Source organism: Neolamprologus brichardi, chromosome 6, assembly GCF_056152115.1.
Source record: "Neolamprologus brichardi isolate AB-2024 chromosome 6, ASM5615211v1, whole genome shotgun sequence".
In the NCBI taxonomy this organism is placed as follows: Eukaryota; Metazoa; Chordata; class Actinopteri; order Cichliformes; family Cichlidae; genus Neolamprologus; species Neolamprologus brichardi.
The window spans coordinates 22,752,904-22,770,322 of NC_142109.1; the positions used below are offsets into that span (position 1 = coordinate 22,752,904).

Here is a 17,419-nt window from a genome sequence, read left to right on the forward strand (position 1 = left end):
TAGAGCAGCACTATTCCCACAACCCACAGAGAGGGACAGCTAATGTGGGTGGTGGGCTGTCAGTCAAATCCTTATGTACAAGCGCAAGTGATCCATGAAGGGAGTTTGAGATTTCACTGTCATCCTCAGACTGGTCCACTGCAGATCCCCCCACCGCACCCCACCTTCTGACTCTGTTTCTGCGCCACCGGCCACCAAGGCTGCATACTTTGTGCATGTGGCTAGAGCTGACTGCAAATCATTGAGGTGAACAAATAAGGTAGCCTCAAGATAGCCAGTGTCCCTCCCTATTTGTTGAAGCTAATTCTGCACAGTGCCATAAGGTGTGTGTTGAGTGGGTGTTACCCGCTTTACTACATTGGGGTGGAGGGTGTTGTTTTATTTGTTATTGTACTGAATCCCAGCACACCGTGTAAATGTGGTAATAGGTAATGTAAAGCATAACATTAGATTACTACCACCTGGTGCTACTGATGCTGCGTCTGCTCCTGCTGCAGTACCGCTACCTGCCGCTGGATGCCACCGATGCATCCTGAGCACATTCAGCGCTCTCCATGGTGCTGAAACAATTACCAGAGCAAATCCTCAAATGCGCAATCTAAAGCTTAATGTGCAAAAAGTGTGCTTAAATAAATTTAACCCAGCCTACATTGTAATTATAACGCGCTGTAATCACGGGCATTAAATCATGTGTCAAAACAGCTGCCGTCGCTCATTTCACCAATGGGTAGAGAAATACTGATGACCCTTTCAAATCCACCTGTGGGCCTGAGTCACAAGAGGGGTTTTGATTAACTGCGTGGGAGAAAGGTGTGCAACAGTTAACTGTACATACTTTGCACAAACTGAAGGAAAAAGACAGTGAAGCACGGAGCGATGTTTCAGTGCTCCTCATGGGAGAGTTGTGGGATGGCGCCATGCAGAGGTGAGCGCGACGCGGAGGGTCTCGACCATCCAGACCTGTCCATCGCTCCAGTGTCGAGGGACCAGCATCAAGTCAGTCACCGGTAGCTACAATGATACAGGAAATAAAATAAATTACCTCACAAATAAAAGAAGTACGTGTGTTTGTTAAAGAGCTTTTCAACTTATATGCTCGACAGAAAATTGGCTAATGAGATTGTCAGAAAAAAAACTTCATCTGGGACACAGCCCGAATTCTCCCGCGTGTATTGTACAGCCAAATGAATAAGGAGCGAAAATTTCAGAGAAGGGAAAAAAAAAACACCTCACGTTTTTCCAAATCCAAAGGAAAATAAATAAATTCTTTTTTTCTTCTATATTTACTTACATTTATACTTCTAGTTAATAGTTTCTTTGTGTTTGTAGACCCTTTCAGAATATAATTAGGCAACATTAGTGTCTGTTTGTGAAGGACTGTGATTGTAAGTAATTTGCAATTTGGATGTTTGACATTCGCGTTTGGATTTTTCTTCTTTTAGTGTTTGTTCCCAGTGTTAGAATCGGTTGCTCGTTAGCGGGGCTATTATTTTGAAAGGATTAGCCGGACGTTCAGCACTTCACCTGAGCCAGCTCGCCTCGTGAGAACTGAACGCTAAGACCGGCTGGCTGGTTGGCCACACTCGCGCTGGGTGCGCTGTGAAGTTAAATCGACTACGAAGCTGTCTCTCCTCTTTTAAAACCAAGAGAGCAAGCGAATATACCGACCGACAAACAAACATCTTCCCTCACATGTTTTATCAAACGCCATTTTTTGTGCGTTTTTTCTTTTCTTTTTTTTCTTTTTCGGTGAAGGACTCCAGAGCTTCGGCGACTTCTCCTTCACCGTGCTCGCCTGGAGACGGAATATAACGCTTTAATGACATTTTCACTCCCGGATAAAGAAGCTCGCTGAATGAAACTTTATACTTTTTCTTCTGGATAGGTGAAGAAGCTCCGCTGTTTATTTTTCTATCTGTAGAAAAGGCGTGTTGACTGACGCTGTGGACCGCTGTATGGGACGCACTTAAAATGGTCGGTCACCTCAAGTTCCAGGTCGGGAGGTTAACAACGATGTCAGGACTCGCTGGTTTTGGAAAATGATTGCTGGCAGCACCGACGCTAAAATAATGGTCAGAAGATGTCTAGTAACGTTCAAACCGTTCAGGTAAGAACAAAGAGCTGACACAGTTTTCTTATAGCCTCCAGCATCGTGTGCATCCCCCCTCGCTGCGTTTATGTTTAGCATGCAGTTTTATTTTTTGCTTGTTTTGTTTTTTGTTTTGTTTTTCTGACTGACCCAACTTCTGGCTGCACAGAGTTGCAAAGCCCTGAAAAATACAGTAATTCGGCAATGTGCACATGGAGGGCAGGGAAGGAGTGCATACATGTGTTGTCACTCATCAAAACACCCACACACCAGATGTCCCTCCTATCAATTTCACCTAAATCCATATGGATAAAGACGCAATACGCGACTGTAAATGTTGATAGAGCGGCTCTAAGTCTGCACTATTTGCAAACCGTGCTCTAACTTGCTGTAGTTTCATATTGCGTGGATCGCTGATCTACACCTGTGTGGCTCTGTTGCATTGGAGAGGATTCCTTACATATGAATAAAAGAGTTTATACTTAACTGAGCCGATCTCTGACAGCCCTTCCTATTAAATCTTCTCTGATAGTGGCAGATTTTAAATCCTTAAGGTAATCTGTCTCCCAAGGACCCCCCCCCTTCCCCACAATTTGCCTTTTACCCAGTTTCCGTTGCTGAAAGTGTTACATGTATGTAGTAGGGTAAGGGAGCAAAGCTGTGCAATCTTTGAGAAAAAAAAAAGGTGGGGGTAGTAGGATGGGGGTGGGGTGATGGTTACACTCATGTTGCATGGAATTACTTCACCTGCCATCTACTCCGTAGATCAAGCATTAACTCAGAAACACATTCAGCTAAGCAGCTTTGTGATAAAGCCACACTAACCTCGACAGCACAGACAATGAGCGCTTGTTGCAGATTTGTGTAGTATCGCATTTGAAATGAAGCCAGATTTTAGACCTTGTATTTCATTATGTTTTTCCCTTAATTGAGGAAAAAAAAGCAGGTTGGTGAGATGAAGGTTCCCAGGCTCAATGCACAGATCCCTGAAAAAGCACAATATGCGGTACATTAACCTTAAGTGATACTCCCAGGCTCAAGCCAAAAAAAGTGCCAAAATGATACATGTGGAAACATAACCTCCAGTGAATTTTTATATGGTTCCGTTTCTGTGTATTAACTCCACAAAATAAGAGTCATTATGAGAATTTAGGCTCATTTAGGTGCCAGGAAAAGTTTCTTGGAAAACGCCACAACTAACACCTACTCCCTACCATGCCTGGTAGAAATTCTCTCCCTTCAAAATCATCTACCTAGAGGCAAAATCTGATAAGTATATTTGTGAGGAAGCCAGTTAACTGATAGCACATCTCTCTCTCTGATCCAATTATAAGGAGCAGAACATTCACTTTAAGCCTGTTAATTAAAGCCTCGTCAGGCAGGACCGGGGCATAATCCTCTCATATCACCCACCTAACGCCACTTCGGAAAAACGGCTAAACGATAAGTGAGGAAACGTTTGCCCTAGGACAGCATTAGACCAGCCTCTGCACTCCCGCACGAGCTGAAAATCTCTTTTTCCCTTTCCATTAGCCTGTTTCTTACAAACATCGCTGCCTTTGCCTCATCCTCTGCACACTCACACACACAAAATATCCCTGCATCTAGGATAAATTATAAAGAAAAGATAAAGTGGATTTAAAAAAAAAACAACCTTTGTGTTTAGCTATAAAAAAAAAAATCTTTCTGTGAGTAACCCCTTTATCTTTTCCAAACTGTCACTGCCCCCCCCTGCCCCCCCTTTTTATAGCAATATTACAAAGCACTGACAAAAACAATGATTTCCAAATAACAGGCCATCTTCAGTAAAGGCCTGTACCAGATCGGGTTGACTTTTCTGCTTTCCTCACTGGTTTTCTGAGCAGATGTTTGTAGAGTAAGTGCATAATCCATGCAGGTGTAAGTATCTTCGGATCACGGCCGCACAGCGATGTCAAATAATCTCTTGATCACAATGACTGTATGGGTTTAAAGTCACATCGCATACTGAAGTGTTGCAGTCTGTTCCTCTGACAGTGATCAAGCTGTTCTAATACATTCCATAATATGCATGGAACAGATGGGGTGGGGGGGGGTTTAGTATTTCTTAATATTGCAGTTTCCTGGGAGAGACAAACAGCTAAATGATAAAGCAGAACAAATGAGAGCGTGCAGCAATGGTTAGATACTGAGACTTTGAAATAGCAACTGTGATTATGTTCTGTAAATCAATAAAGAAATTCTACACGCACAAAAAGTCTGTTAACATGCTGACATTTTATTTATTCAAGCCACTCGCTGTAATCTTGACGGGCACGGTGATAATCACTTTAAAGTCTTGTTGAATAACCTGCTTTTGGCACCAGAAAATAACGCTGAGAAGGAGGATTGGGAAGGCTCACGTCAAAATGTACTTGTGCACAAATTACTGTGTGTGTCCTGCACTGTAAATAATTGAATTCAACCGTATAGCAGCTTGTATTTGGTGCAACCCATTAAATTCAAGCTATGATCAATGTGACTTTTTCAGTTTTAGTGTGTTCTTGTGTTCAAGAAGGATGGAAAAAAAAAAAGTTTCTCAAAGAAGAGAAGCTTTGCTGGATTATACCTGATTGCATTTTCTATGACTCAGGACAGGACACACTGGCTCTATCTTGAAGTCAGAGTCGCTCCAGTGGCTTGCCAAACCGCCAAGCTGTACACTTAACAAATTATTCGACATCATCTCTATCCCACTTGGTTAGATCAGCTCAGCAAATGTTCTTTTAAGTGGTCGTTCCTCCTCAGTGTTGATAGTAATTTGTTTCCTCAATATTAAGAGGTTTAATTCAGAAACTGGTGTGGCAGGAGCTGCTTACCATTTCAAGAAGTGCTGTCAGATTTTATAGTGGGCCAGGCATTCATGTAAACAACTCATGCCTGGCTCTGGAGGAAAGGCAAATATAAATTATTCATATATTTGTTTTCTTAAAATTCATGTGTTCAACTTCTACCACTTTAAGTTGTGTCCAAAAATTTTATTTGTGTGAATTGCCATTGTGATATTACAAAATCATGCTGTTTAAGATGGGTATAATTTGTATGGTTAAAGAATTTACCCCCCAAAATATACATGATTTAGAAATATGGCTTAAGTTGCTGAATTAACTGCTGTTTATTTTACTGCTGTTTATTGTCACTTAACCCAGTTTTTAGGAGGGGGGGGAGGGGGTCCCATTTGTGGATGTTATCAGTGGAGCAACAAACATTTTAAAAGTAGGGCTCGGCTTGTTAGGCACAGAGGCTGACTGTTATTTTGTCCAGTGAATCAAAATCATGACGGCCTTTCCTCGCTTCTTCCCCCAAAGACTCTCAGCATAATGAGATAACCTCTGATCCATATACACTTAAGAGAGTAACTTAACTAGGACAAGAATTATACAGACACCAAAGACCTGATTTTTAAACTCTTTTAAGCCAGCGATTGCATTCTCTCATGGTCGTCTAACCAGGCAGAACCGACACAGACCCTCATTTTCTTTTCCCCTCTGTTTTATGGTGACATTTTAAACATCTGATATTTGCCACAAAACAGGGTAAAAATTCAGTTTGTGCCATGAAGCTAACCTGTCTTTTAGATCAAAATAAAACTAATATAACCAGGAGTTTAAGTGCTACCATTAACGTTTTATGACAGAGGGCTGGCTGATGCCACTTCTTGTTTCAAAGACTTTAGTTAGCATTACACTTTCTTATCCGTTTTTAGCAACGTAATGCTTTTGGCTCCATTCTTCCTTCTTGATGCCTTTTTGCCCTCTTTCCCTGTGCACACCTTTCACATTGCATTAATAATCACTTGCTTTTTTTTTTCTTTTCTTTTTTTGCCCGCACTTAGCAACACATTATTTTGGCAGTTGTTCTTGATGTGTGCCGAGCAGTAATGTCACAACACTAGTTTGTTTCAAGTGCCCTTTGGCTTTGAGAGTCTTCTCTTCTATGTGCGATCACTGCTCCGTTTGTGCTCTGCCTTCTGGAATTTCTTCCTGCTTTTTTTTTTTTGACTCTGTTCATGTCTCTTCTCCACATTTTCTCCCATCCTCTCATCTTTTTATTTTCCCCTCCCTCCTTTTTTTGCTGTCAATCATTTTATTCAACTAAAACGTGTCTTCTGTAATTGTTGGCATTTTCATCTGTGTGCAAGCCTACTTTTTCTTTTCATGCTTTACACCTTTCATCACTTTTCCATTGTGTGGCTTAAAAATCTCCCTCTCTTATTTCTCTTTCTATTATTATATTATTATTATATTATTATAATATTATATTCCACCTACTTTCCCACAATATCAATTTACCTGCCCATCTTGATAAATATGCTTTTCCTGTCTTAACTCCCCTTTTATCCTTTCCTCTCTCCTCTCACTGTGTTGCAGGATATTCGTGGTGGGAATAGGCTTCTTCAGCCTGTGTTTTCTAATGACCTCTCTGGGGGGGCAGTTCTCAGCAAAGAGACTGGGGGACTCCCCCTTTACCATCCGCACAGAAGGTAATGACATGTTTTGTGTGTGACAATGAGAGCCCGCTTGCAAGTATATGTGTGTAAAAGCTCTTCCTCTGAATTAAAATGTTTCATGTTTTAAAATTGGTATACTGCATAGAAATCATGAGGAGAAATTCAAATACCTCTGCACAACCAGTGAAATTGTGAAATCTTACACCAGTGTGACCTTTAGTGGGAAAGCTGCTGCTTTTTTACTTTAAAGACTGCAGTGGTTGGATTAAGATTTTTATTTCAAAAACTAGAAGAACAACCTTGGTGTCTCCACACCTTTGCACACAACAGTACACTTGAAATGAATCCTAATCCAATTAAAACACATATAATATGTACAGTGGCAGAAACAATAGAATAGAATTAGCATCATTTTAATGTCTCCATGGGACATTTTGCTTTACAGGTTATATGCCAATACAGTATATACATGGATCCATGTTTGCACACATGCATATGGTAAAACCCAACACTGGATCTAAATGCACACAAACTGTAAGGGAGAGGATTGAAAAACAACAGCAGGACAAATGACTCTCTGAATCTGTTAAATCAGGAACTATATGTGTAAAGACTGCTGAGTGTCTGAAAGACTGGTTTGTGCCGTTGACAGGACCATCATTTCTACTTTACCGTTTGTTTATATGAAGAATATCAAACCAGCAAAATATAGAAAATTAACTTGAAAAATAATAAAACATCTTCATCAATGCATGCCTGTATTAAAACTTCTTCATATAAACTGGATATTTTACCCCTCTGAGGCCGACCACACCACCCTGTCATCTGTTCCAAGTTCCTGGACACCAGAGCAGCAGCTATTACCCCACACAACACCTCACCTCTACTCTCATCCCATCCTCAGCATGTCTTTCTGCCTACTTCATAAATGCCGCAGTGCAGCCTTTCATCCTTCTCTCCACTGGATGTTTTTCATGTTACTGAGCTGGTTTGTAGAGCTAAGGACTTCATCTGTCTCCTGGACACTATGCCAAAAACCTTGGCCAAGATATCAACAAGTCTTTAGAAATTAGACTGGTACCCTCAGCTCTCAAATAGCTGCTGTTTGCTCCATTGTTAAAAAACCTTGAACCCTGATAACCAAAGTCAAACCTTCCGTTCATGAGTAAAATCCTGGAAAGAGAAGCTGCTTCCCAACTCCACAAACTCTTTGAATCCTTGGAACCTGACACACAGCACTAAGACTGCTCTCGTCAAGATTACAAATCACATCCTCTTTGCTGCAGACCCACATCAGCATCCTAATTCTCCTGGACTTTTCAGCAGCTTTTGGCAGTCTCTTATTCCATCCTCCTTGACTCTGTCCAACTATGTTCACCTCACAGATGTAGCGCTCTCCTGATTTCAGTCATATCTTGCTGATAGGACAGATCATGTCACCTGGATCCTCCTTCTCTAGTACAGTCAGGTAATGTCTCCCAAGAATCTGTGCTGTGACCTCTTCTTTTCATCAGTTACCGCCACCATCCACTATTTTGAGCTGAGGTTCCACTACTATGCTGATGATACACAGTTAAATCTCAGCATTAAACACTCCAGTCAGCACCTTCCTCTGATCCTTATCATCTTCTGGGAAACATCAAAATCTGAATGTCAACCAACTTTGTCAAGTTGAACAACAATAAAATCGAACTGTCGGTTGTTGTTTCTAAGCCATCATCCTGAAAGTGGCTGATCTTTGCCTTAATGTGAATATATTCTTCATTTCACCATCTCCAGATGTTTGCAACCTGGATGTTGTTCTGGACTCCACTCTCTAATTCTCATCACATATCAAATCTGTCTCTAAATCCACCTTCGACCATCTGAAAAACATCTCCAAACTTTGGCCTTGACTCCCAGACACAGCAGCTGAAACCCTAATTTATGCCTTGTTCACTGGAAAATCTGTAGAGTGTTTAGAACTAAGGTCCCAGAGTTTTCATCCAGACTAACTCACTGGCCCAGTCAAGTCCCATATTTTCTTTAAAATCATTCTCATCACCGAAAAATCCCTTCATGTCCATGCTCCACAAAATCTACTGGACCTTCTGTTCCCCTAAACCCCATCTCAGACTCTGTGTTCACATGTTAAAGTCCTTCTCTCCATTCCCTCACACCAGGCTGTGGTCCTTTGGGACAGAGCCTCCAGCACTGTTGCTCCCACTCTCTGCAACATGTTCCTCCCTGAGTTCTGCAACACACTCAAAAAGCATTTGAAATGTCACCTACTGACTAAAGCCTTTGGCTTTTGACTCTTTAAAAAAAAAAATTGGTCTAATGTAACCTTGGATTTCTTGAAATGCGCTATATAAATCTAAGTTATTATCATTATTACTGTTACGAGTTAAATCCTTAAATTTGACTCCACACATCACTTTGGCTGCTTCACTTACACTGCGTAGACACCAAGCTGTTGTCCAGCAAAGCCAAAACTCAACAATGAAATGTCTCAAATAAGCCTGCCAGCAATATCACATGAACAGGAGCGTAGGTTGACCACCACTGGCAAAGCAGAAAAAGAGATTGCCATTGTAATCTCCTGCTGTCCAAGGTGTGAAGATAGAAAGTCAAAGTTCATTTTCTGGAGGCCAGCTACTTCCCACTACTGCTAGAGTTAAAATAAGAAACGCTGTGTCCTGAGGACATTTCCACATGTGTGTAGCATGTGTGTATGCTGTGCAGTAGTCAAAGCTTGCCGTGTGTCAGTTTGCGTGGGTGTGAGAGCAAGTTAAAGACGAAGCAAGAGTGTTCCTGTAAGTGTGAATCACTCAGGTGTCGGTGCGTGTGAGTGTGCAGTCTGCCAGAGAGAAAGATGAAGCAGTGAAAATGGAAACAGAAAATAGTGAGTTTAAATGAATGCAGAGAAACTGAAGCGTATTAAAGCTCAGGAGCACAGTGTGTGAGAGAGATAATGGGACAGAGGGAAAGGGGTCATTTGGGATTACTTTGCTTGTGATAAATTGAGATTACTTTGTTTGTGTGATAAATTGGGATTAATGCGTTTGTGTCAGTGTTTCTTAGCAAAATGTACTTGATTACTCAACCGCTCATGCACTGCAGCCTGCAAAGACATCTGGACCAAGCTCATTAAAAACTTGGTGTCCAGCTGCACTTACCCATAGCAGTTAACATTGTCTGTGTTTGATGGCATGGTTAAATGTATTTGTTTGTACCCACTGTGTACTTTAAATGTCTTTTTGTTTGCCTATGCACAAAAAATGTCCCTATCTCTGTTATCCACTTTGCTCGGCAACATTTGTTTGTGTGTATGCCTTACTGTTTCACCTTCACTTCTGCCTTTTTGTGTGTCTCTGTGGTCTGTTACCTCACACTGTTTTTGCTGATTTTCCGCTTTCTGTGTATTTGTGTGTGTTTGTGATGAGCCGGCAGGAAATTGGCTGTTAAATGGGGCGACAGTAGCAGTGTGGGACAAAATTGAAACCAGAGAGACTGAGAGCCCAATCCATCTGCTCTCTGTGAAATCAACCCCCTTAAAACAACTGGCCCTTTCATTAAGCCTCTACTCACCACCTGCAGAGCAGTAGACACATGCACACACACACACACACACACACACACACACACACACAAACACAGAGTTGCACTCTTCTCCCAGTTCGTACATGTAACAACCTGCAGTGTGACCAAATGAAAAATTATCTTCTTTTGCGGTGGAGGAACACCAAAGCAATTGCTTACAAAGCTTCAACATCTTTAAGAGTTCTGAGCAAATGTTTGTTCTCCTCCAGAACATCTTATGTACGCAAACGCGTGTTCCAACTTCTTATCTGGTGCGCGTCTTTTATTTTGACAGCGAATGCGCACCTGCAGACCACTTATGTGCAGCCCTGCTTATAAGGCTTTGTGTAGACTTCTGCAGGGAATCTTTGTAAAGGCTACAAAGATACCTGTAGAGCCTGATGGCGTTGCCTGGGTTCATGGTTGTGCTGGTGCATTTGGTGTTAATTATTGTGTATTTATCCCTCAAACTTTGCCACTTCTTTGTGCTTTTCCTCACATCCATTCCGGTTTTGGCAATCTTCCTCCAGGAATTTGCTCCTTATATTGAAGCTATGATTATTATTCCTTATTCCATACTGAGACAATGATTGTCATTCTCTCAATGACAAATTCCAAAACTGTGACAACAAAGTAGCTGCAATGTGCAGGAGGAATCGGCACTACTAAGCACTCCCATCACAATAGCTGCGTCGACCTGTAGTTACATTTCTAGGGAGACTCATGTCAGATTATGGAGTAGGGTTTCAAAGAAATTTGTGGTAACGACGCAGCTATGGCACAGATCTCCCAACTGAAGCACAAATCCCCAGTAAACTGTCAACAGATGATTGAGTTGTCATCTAAAAGGACATCTCTCCATAGAAAATTTATTTAGCTGTAGAAAATGAATGCTAGTCCTGTGAGATCACAGAACAGGATATTCGTAGGCCAAATGCTTCTATGCTTCTTGTTTTTTCCTCCATATTAATGTTAAAGTGGCCACTGCACACAGTTAAGGAGGAGAATAATTTTTGGAATAGAAAAGTACATTTTTACAATTAGCATAATATTGCTTTTAAAAGCTTTGAATTGAGCATTCCAAAAACAAAGGTTTGGGCAGTTTGTCCTTTCATTTTGTGAAGCAAATGCTATCATTCGCTTAAGTGCTATTTTGTAGAGTTATAATCAGCAGCAGTAGCCCATAGAAACATAATTAGCTTTGTTTTTTATTTAGATGCTTTTTTATTTTTACTATAGTACTTGATAATAATAAAGCAATTTTACAGCTTGACAATAATACAGCTGAGATACAAGTTATAGGTTTAAAATTTCAGAGAGAAAAAGAGAAACTGGCCACAAAATGAAGTGTGTTTTAGTTTTCTTTATAATTTTTCCTCAATCGAGGGCTCAATTCTCGCAGCAGAAAAGTCACTCTCACCACTCTTTATGAACTTCTCAAAACAGTTAAGGTGTTTTTCATAACACAGACTCACCTGTGCAAAAGGCACTCAAACAATCAAAAACCTTTTTTCACATTTGTCAAAACATGAATAGTCAGTCAGTCCAACTCTGCGATAAATGAAAAGAAACCTTTCACCACCCTTAAAAGACTGAACCATCAAAATGTTTCGTTTTTTAAAAATCCAAAAGAGTTCTTTAAAAAATGTGGGTTTCAGAAGTATTTCAGAAGCAAAATGAAATGTAAAGGAATTTTTTTTAAATATTTAAAGTGGTTAATTTGTGAACGTCTTAATGACCTCTTCTGTCCTGTGCCAGGAATAAGAAAAGGTTTTGGTGATGACCCTTATCCCTGTACTCCAAGCCTACTAAGTTTAAAGTTAAAGTTGTACCTTATTATGTTTTTAAATGCACAAATGCAAAATACTTAATCTAATCTCTTAAATAATTATAACAACAATGGCAATAATAATAATAATAGTAATAATAATAATTAATTTTCTTTTTTATTATTTTATAAATGTTTAATTTTTTTTATAAATTAATCTTCAACATAAGTTTCTTTATTCACAAGTCACAAAGACAGTGGTGGCAGATTATTTAAAATTATATTTTGTTGACATGACAACAGGACACAGATGGCTGCTGGATGGTTGCTGAGTTGCCTACTAACTATCACATGTAGCGTTACTTCCATTATGTTAGCTTTAAGTGTTTATATAACATTAGCAGTTGCAAACATTTTAGCCTTTGGAACGCAGCTGATTTAATAACGGTGATGCACGTCCTGTTTTGCTGTGGTGGCGTCTTTATTAATTTTTCCAGTATATGGTGTACTGGTACACAGAAGGAACAGGGTCAACAGAGGCTGGTTACAGGTGTTGTTACCAGGAAAAACAGTATGTTAAAGGCAAAAGATTTGGAGAATAGTTAGTCTGTCTCAATACTGTTGATCAATGGTATTGCCAGGTGTCTCAAATAAAATTGTAACAGGTATTTCAGGATAACAGAGCAAAGTCCTTCCAGAAGTCTTACTGCAGATACAATAGTCATCCTCTTCTACATGTAGGTTGTTGTTTTTCCTGGCATGTTTAGCTTCTGCTTGTAGGTGAATGTGGCTTCTGTCAGTTCTGGAAAAATTGATAGGGTGTCTATGGTACTAAATAAAAATGATTACTGCTTTGTTTCAGAATTTTTGTTGGTATTGTAAGTATCAGTTCTGCAGATATTCCTATGTCAAACACACACATACACATGTCTGAAAAGAATTACTTTACTTCATCAAGGGCAAGAGGTTTGTTTCTTTTAAAGGTCATGATTGGAACCTCATACGCAGGTGACAGTGTGTGCTAAAAAAGACTAGAATGTGGAAAAAACTAATGTCCTTCAGAGCTCACAGCAATAGTTAAGTTGTTTCTTTTGCCTCAGTATTCATATATTCCACTTTAACTGTCATTGTGTATAAGCCTCTTTTCTTTCAGTGTTTGGGATGTCTGAGTCAGGTGCTGTCATCTCATTTTAATAGTCAACCATGATGTGATGACTACGTTCCATCAGAAGTATACAAGGGGCTTTTCTTCATATAAATCAAATTTATAGGATTTCATATCACACTGTGGCATAGTCATTTTTACAGAGATTTCAGTTTGCTGTTTATACACAATAACAGACAAATTTGTATAAGGCTTTGTCACCTTAGTGGGAGCTACGCTGATAGCTATTGTTTGGGTATTAGCTGCATTTCTTTGCCACCTCTATCTTCTGTGGATTATCGGCTTCCACTGGATGTTCAGAGCACAGGGTTTTCGCTCAAATCCCCATTTCTCCTCAATGACTCATCAAGAGCTGCGAGCCGGATATTTAGAGGTAGGGGGCTCAATAGTGAAAATGCGGAGGATGAGGGAGGTGTCAGAGGAATAGATACTGCACGTGCTTGAGTCTCTGATATGGCAAAAGAATTCGATCTTTCAAGGTTACATTGCTCACCAAAGAGAACGATAAGGAAAAACAGGGTGAAAAGGGTACGTAAACACATGCTTGGTTGCAATCACTAGACACGGGGAACATTTAGCTTTATCATAGTCCCTCCCTGTGGAGTTTGTTCATACAGTACATTACAAAAAGGACCCATGACAGTCTCCTTACCCTGAGTATGTTTTTGGATACAATGTTTCCACACTGTTTAGATGAGACCCTAATGGAACAGATAATATAACGGTAGATTTTCTGCCTTGGTTTTACATTTTGTGGCTTTACCATCTGCCTGTTTGAAACTGTTATCATTCAAATACCAGAAATTATAGGCTGTATGGAATAGAACAGTTATTGACGAGAGCAGAAGGCTCTGTTTGGAAATGATGCTGTGCTTAGACCCAAGCAGCGGCCGAGACTAATGGTTGCTTGAATCGCATTAAATTGTATTTTGTGATGTTCGTCTCAAACTTTCCATGCCATCAGCTATAAGGACTCATGCTAGTGTGACACATGCTCAGAAAATATTTTTATTTGTGCCCTAAAAGAATTGTAGTGTCAAATTTACACTAAAAGCAACTGCAACGTGCATGCATATACACTTTGATGATTATGAAGTGTATTATGTAATGTATACATATATTTCAGTAAATCAGCATGCAGTATAGTAGGTACCAGTTAAGCATATCACCCCCCCCCCCCCCCCCCCACCCCTTCATGTAATTTTTTTTCCCACACTGGATGTTCATCTCTATCAAACGCTCCCTGCAGTTATGTTTCCTTCTCATCGCTTCATGTCGAACAAATCTGGCATGACAATCTTTCGCATGTCGCTGGTGCTAGGTGCAGCGGAGGAGTCACTTGGGGAGTACACTTTATCAGTGCACACATAGCCTGTGGTGTTTGAATGGACTGTGGGAGTGTGTGGGTTTAGGGTTTGTGAATCTGCAGTGTTGGGAAGGTTACTTTTAAAATGTATTCCATTACAGAATACAGAATACATGCCCCAAAATGTATTCTGTAACGTATTCCGTTATGTTACTCAATGAGAGTAACGTATTCTGAACACTTTGGATTACTTAATATATTATCATGCTGTTTACAACTACGTGAAGGTACTATTGCTGTAATTTATTACTGTTACTGAAGGTCCACGGCTCCGAACTGTAGTAAAGGGACCTCTGGCTAATACGTCGGGTTCCATGTCGGGCTCGTAGCCGAAAACTAGCTTTACTTTGTTGTCTGGGTCAACTTTGCTAGCGAGAGACAGAGAGAGGCATCGAAAGGCTGCTCCAGCGGAACTTATTGTTTCGGAGGAAAACACGAACACGGTGTACAGTCGAGTCTTAATAGCTTACTTACAACTGGGCTCGTCAGGCACTCTTCTTGGCTGCAGTGGTTATTATTATATTTACATGCTTCCAGCTCCCGTTTTTGTTCGATGACAACTCGTACTTTTCCTTTTTCTCCGTCCCTCGCTCACAGACACATAACGGGTATGGCAGTCAATTCTCCCTGCAGCACAGACTACACTGCCTATGATGCTACATTCTTTAGAGCTATGCCTGTAGCATTCTGCCTATTAGCTTAGCACAACAACAACAAAAAGCCGCTCTCTCACCCAGGAAACACACAGAGAGAGAGAGAGCGTCACCCTGTAACCATGGCAACCGTAACGCTGCCGCCTGGAACAGCAGAACATAGCTGTCAAACAAAACCCAAACAGGCCTGACCCGCCACAATATGAAACAGGGAAGTACCGCCGTGTAATCCATTTATTTCAACAAAGTAACTGTATTCTAAATACCACATTTTTAAACGGTAACTGTAACGGAATACAGTTACTCATATTTTGTATTTTAAATACGTAACGGCGGTACATGTATTCCGTTACTCCCCAACACTGTGAATCTGTCTCGGTAACACCATCCATGTAGGTACAAAGTCCTAAAAAATAAAATGATCTGGAAGTGAATAAATGTTTAAGGTAATAATAATAATGATAATATAATATATTTAACAATATGTTAATTGTAGTAGCACTTTAAAATAATGTTATACTTTTAAGCATTAGTAAGTGCTTAATTCGTCATTTATATATCATTCGTCCTCCTTAGTTTGTCATTTGTCATACAGATACATTTATTCATCTGTTACTGTTACACCATGTACTGCTATCACTGCTACTACATCACTGCTAGTAATAATAATCATAATCACAGTCATGATATATTTGTATTTATAAATGGCATACTAAGAATGAGTAATGTTATATAAATGATGAATTAGGCACTATGTTACTAACTATTAATAATGCTTAATAGTGTGACATTATTGTAAAGCGCTACCCTAAAGTCCAAAAATAGACAACTTTCCCTTTACCATTGCCTTTGTCCATTAAATTCAAACTCATCATTTATTTATATCAAATACATACAAATACATAAATTATAACTTAAAAACGAATTAATGACAGCCATTGGAGATTTTGGTGTACTTGAGCATTGAAGAGATTTTTTTAACCATCATCTATAAAAGCTAAGAAAAGTTGTTTATTCCTTAAGTCTGTGCCACAGAGGCTGGAAGTGCAAAATTGTTTTTCCCAATATTTATGGGAAACATGCCAAGACATTAATGTAAAGTAATAGTCAAATACATCTTTTCAGCTCGACCTTTAAGTACAGTATGTTGGTAATTGGGCAGCGCTATTTAGATTCTAAATACCATCTGCATTCATAACTGTCCTTACCAACTTTGTTTCCCCTTTCTACAAACTTCAGGTCATTCACAGTGGTAGTTCTTTTTTAGCCCATTCCTAACACCAATACATATTAATGGAAACCCTTATCCAATTTCCAAGTAAAGAGGGCCATTGTTCTGATCTAAGTGCTATTACCCTGCTATAAATGAGAAATTTCTCCAAAGCACATTATATTATGGTTATGTCCCAGGGAAGGTTACTCTGCAGCAATATGCTGGTTCAATTACCCAGGATGCATCAAGCTTTGTCTACAGGCCGCTAGCTCATCATTTCCTCTGCCATAAGCCGGTTATTTTCCCCAGGTCCTGATAGTGTCATACTCAAGTGTGCTCATGCTTTCTTTCCTCAGATACACAGAGATGGTGCAAAGCAACAGGCCCTGTCGCCTGACAGTTTGGGAAAGCTACTGATTGTATTATGTCTGTGTTGACAAAAAGGCAGCTGTGTTTGTCTGGTGTCTTCACTGGTCTTGGCTGATAAAGCTTTGAAAGCATACCAAGCATGACTTGAGATTACTCTTACCTCAAGCCACCCATTTTTTCCATTTCACTTTTCTCACCTCATGTCATATTTTGCCGTCAGACGTGACTATATTAAGCATCCAGTCTGAGACTGAATAATAGCCAGATGTCACTTTTTTTGTTTCTTCAGCTTGCTTCTGCATGTTCCTTTGCCTGCTTTTTCAATAATGGTAGTAAATTAAAATTGACATCTTTCTTTGCAGAGCTTCTCAAAATCTGCTAGAAAAAAATGTGAATGCATAGCCAGTCAGAACACAAGCCCTGCAACATTTTCATCATGTACAGTACCCCCAGCCTCCTCTGTTGTCATTGTACATGTTGAAATCAATTTCCCTGACATGTTGGAAACAGTACCCAAATAAGAACTTTAATAAACTCCCTAAATATTGTCCTTTCTACAAAGCTATGCCCATACATCCAGTTGTTCCTCCAGAGTTTGCTCTAAAATGGGATTACATGCCATACTACAATTGTATTTACAAAAATACAGAAAAATAAAAATGTCCTGGTGAAATTAGATGGAAAGCAAAACTAAACTACTGTGAGAAATGCATGCATAAGCGGCCATAAATAAATTATGTTGCCAACTCTGATTTTAGAATTGTGAC

The 17,419-nt window shown here is 39.9% G+C and overlaps 1 protein-coding gene across 1 annotated transcript in view; it reads left to right on the forward strand.

Moving 5' to 3' along the window:
* Window positions 1-1,567: 1,567 nt before the first annotated feature.
* LOC102794880 (alpha-1,6-mannosylglycoprotein 6-beta-N-acetylglucosaminyltransferase B-like) overlaps window positions 1,568-17,419 on the forward strand; it is a 111,550-nt gene continuing 95,698 nt past the window's right edge. The window contains exons 1-2 of the mRNA XM_006787474.2: window positions 1,568-2,107; window positions 6,478-6,590. Of these exons, the coding sequence (XP_006787537.1) occupies window positions 2,040-2,107; window positions 6,478-6,590 (181 nt within the window). The 5' untranslated portion in view covers window positions 1,568-2,039. The remainder of the gene's footprint in view (window positions 2,108-6,477; window positions 6,591-17,419) is intronic.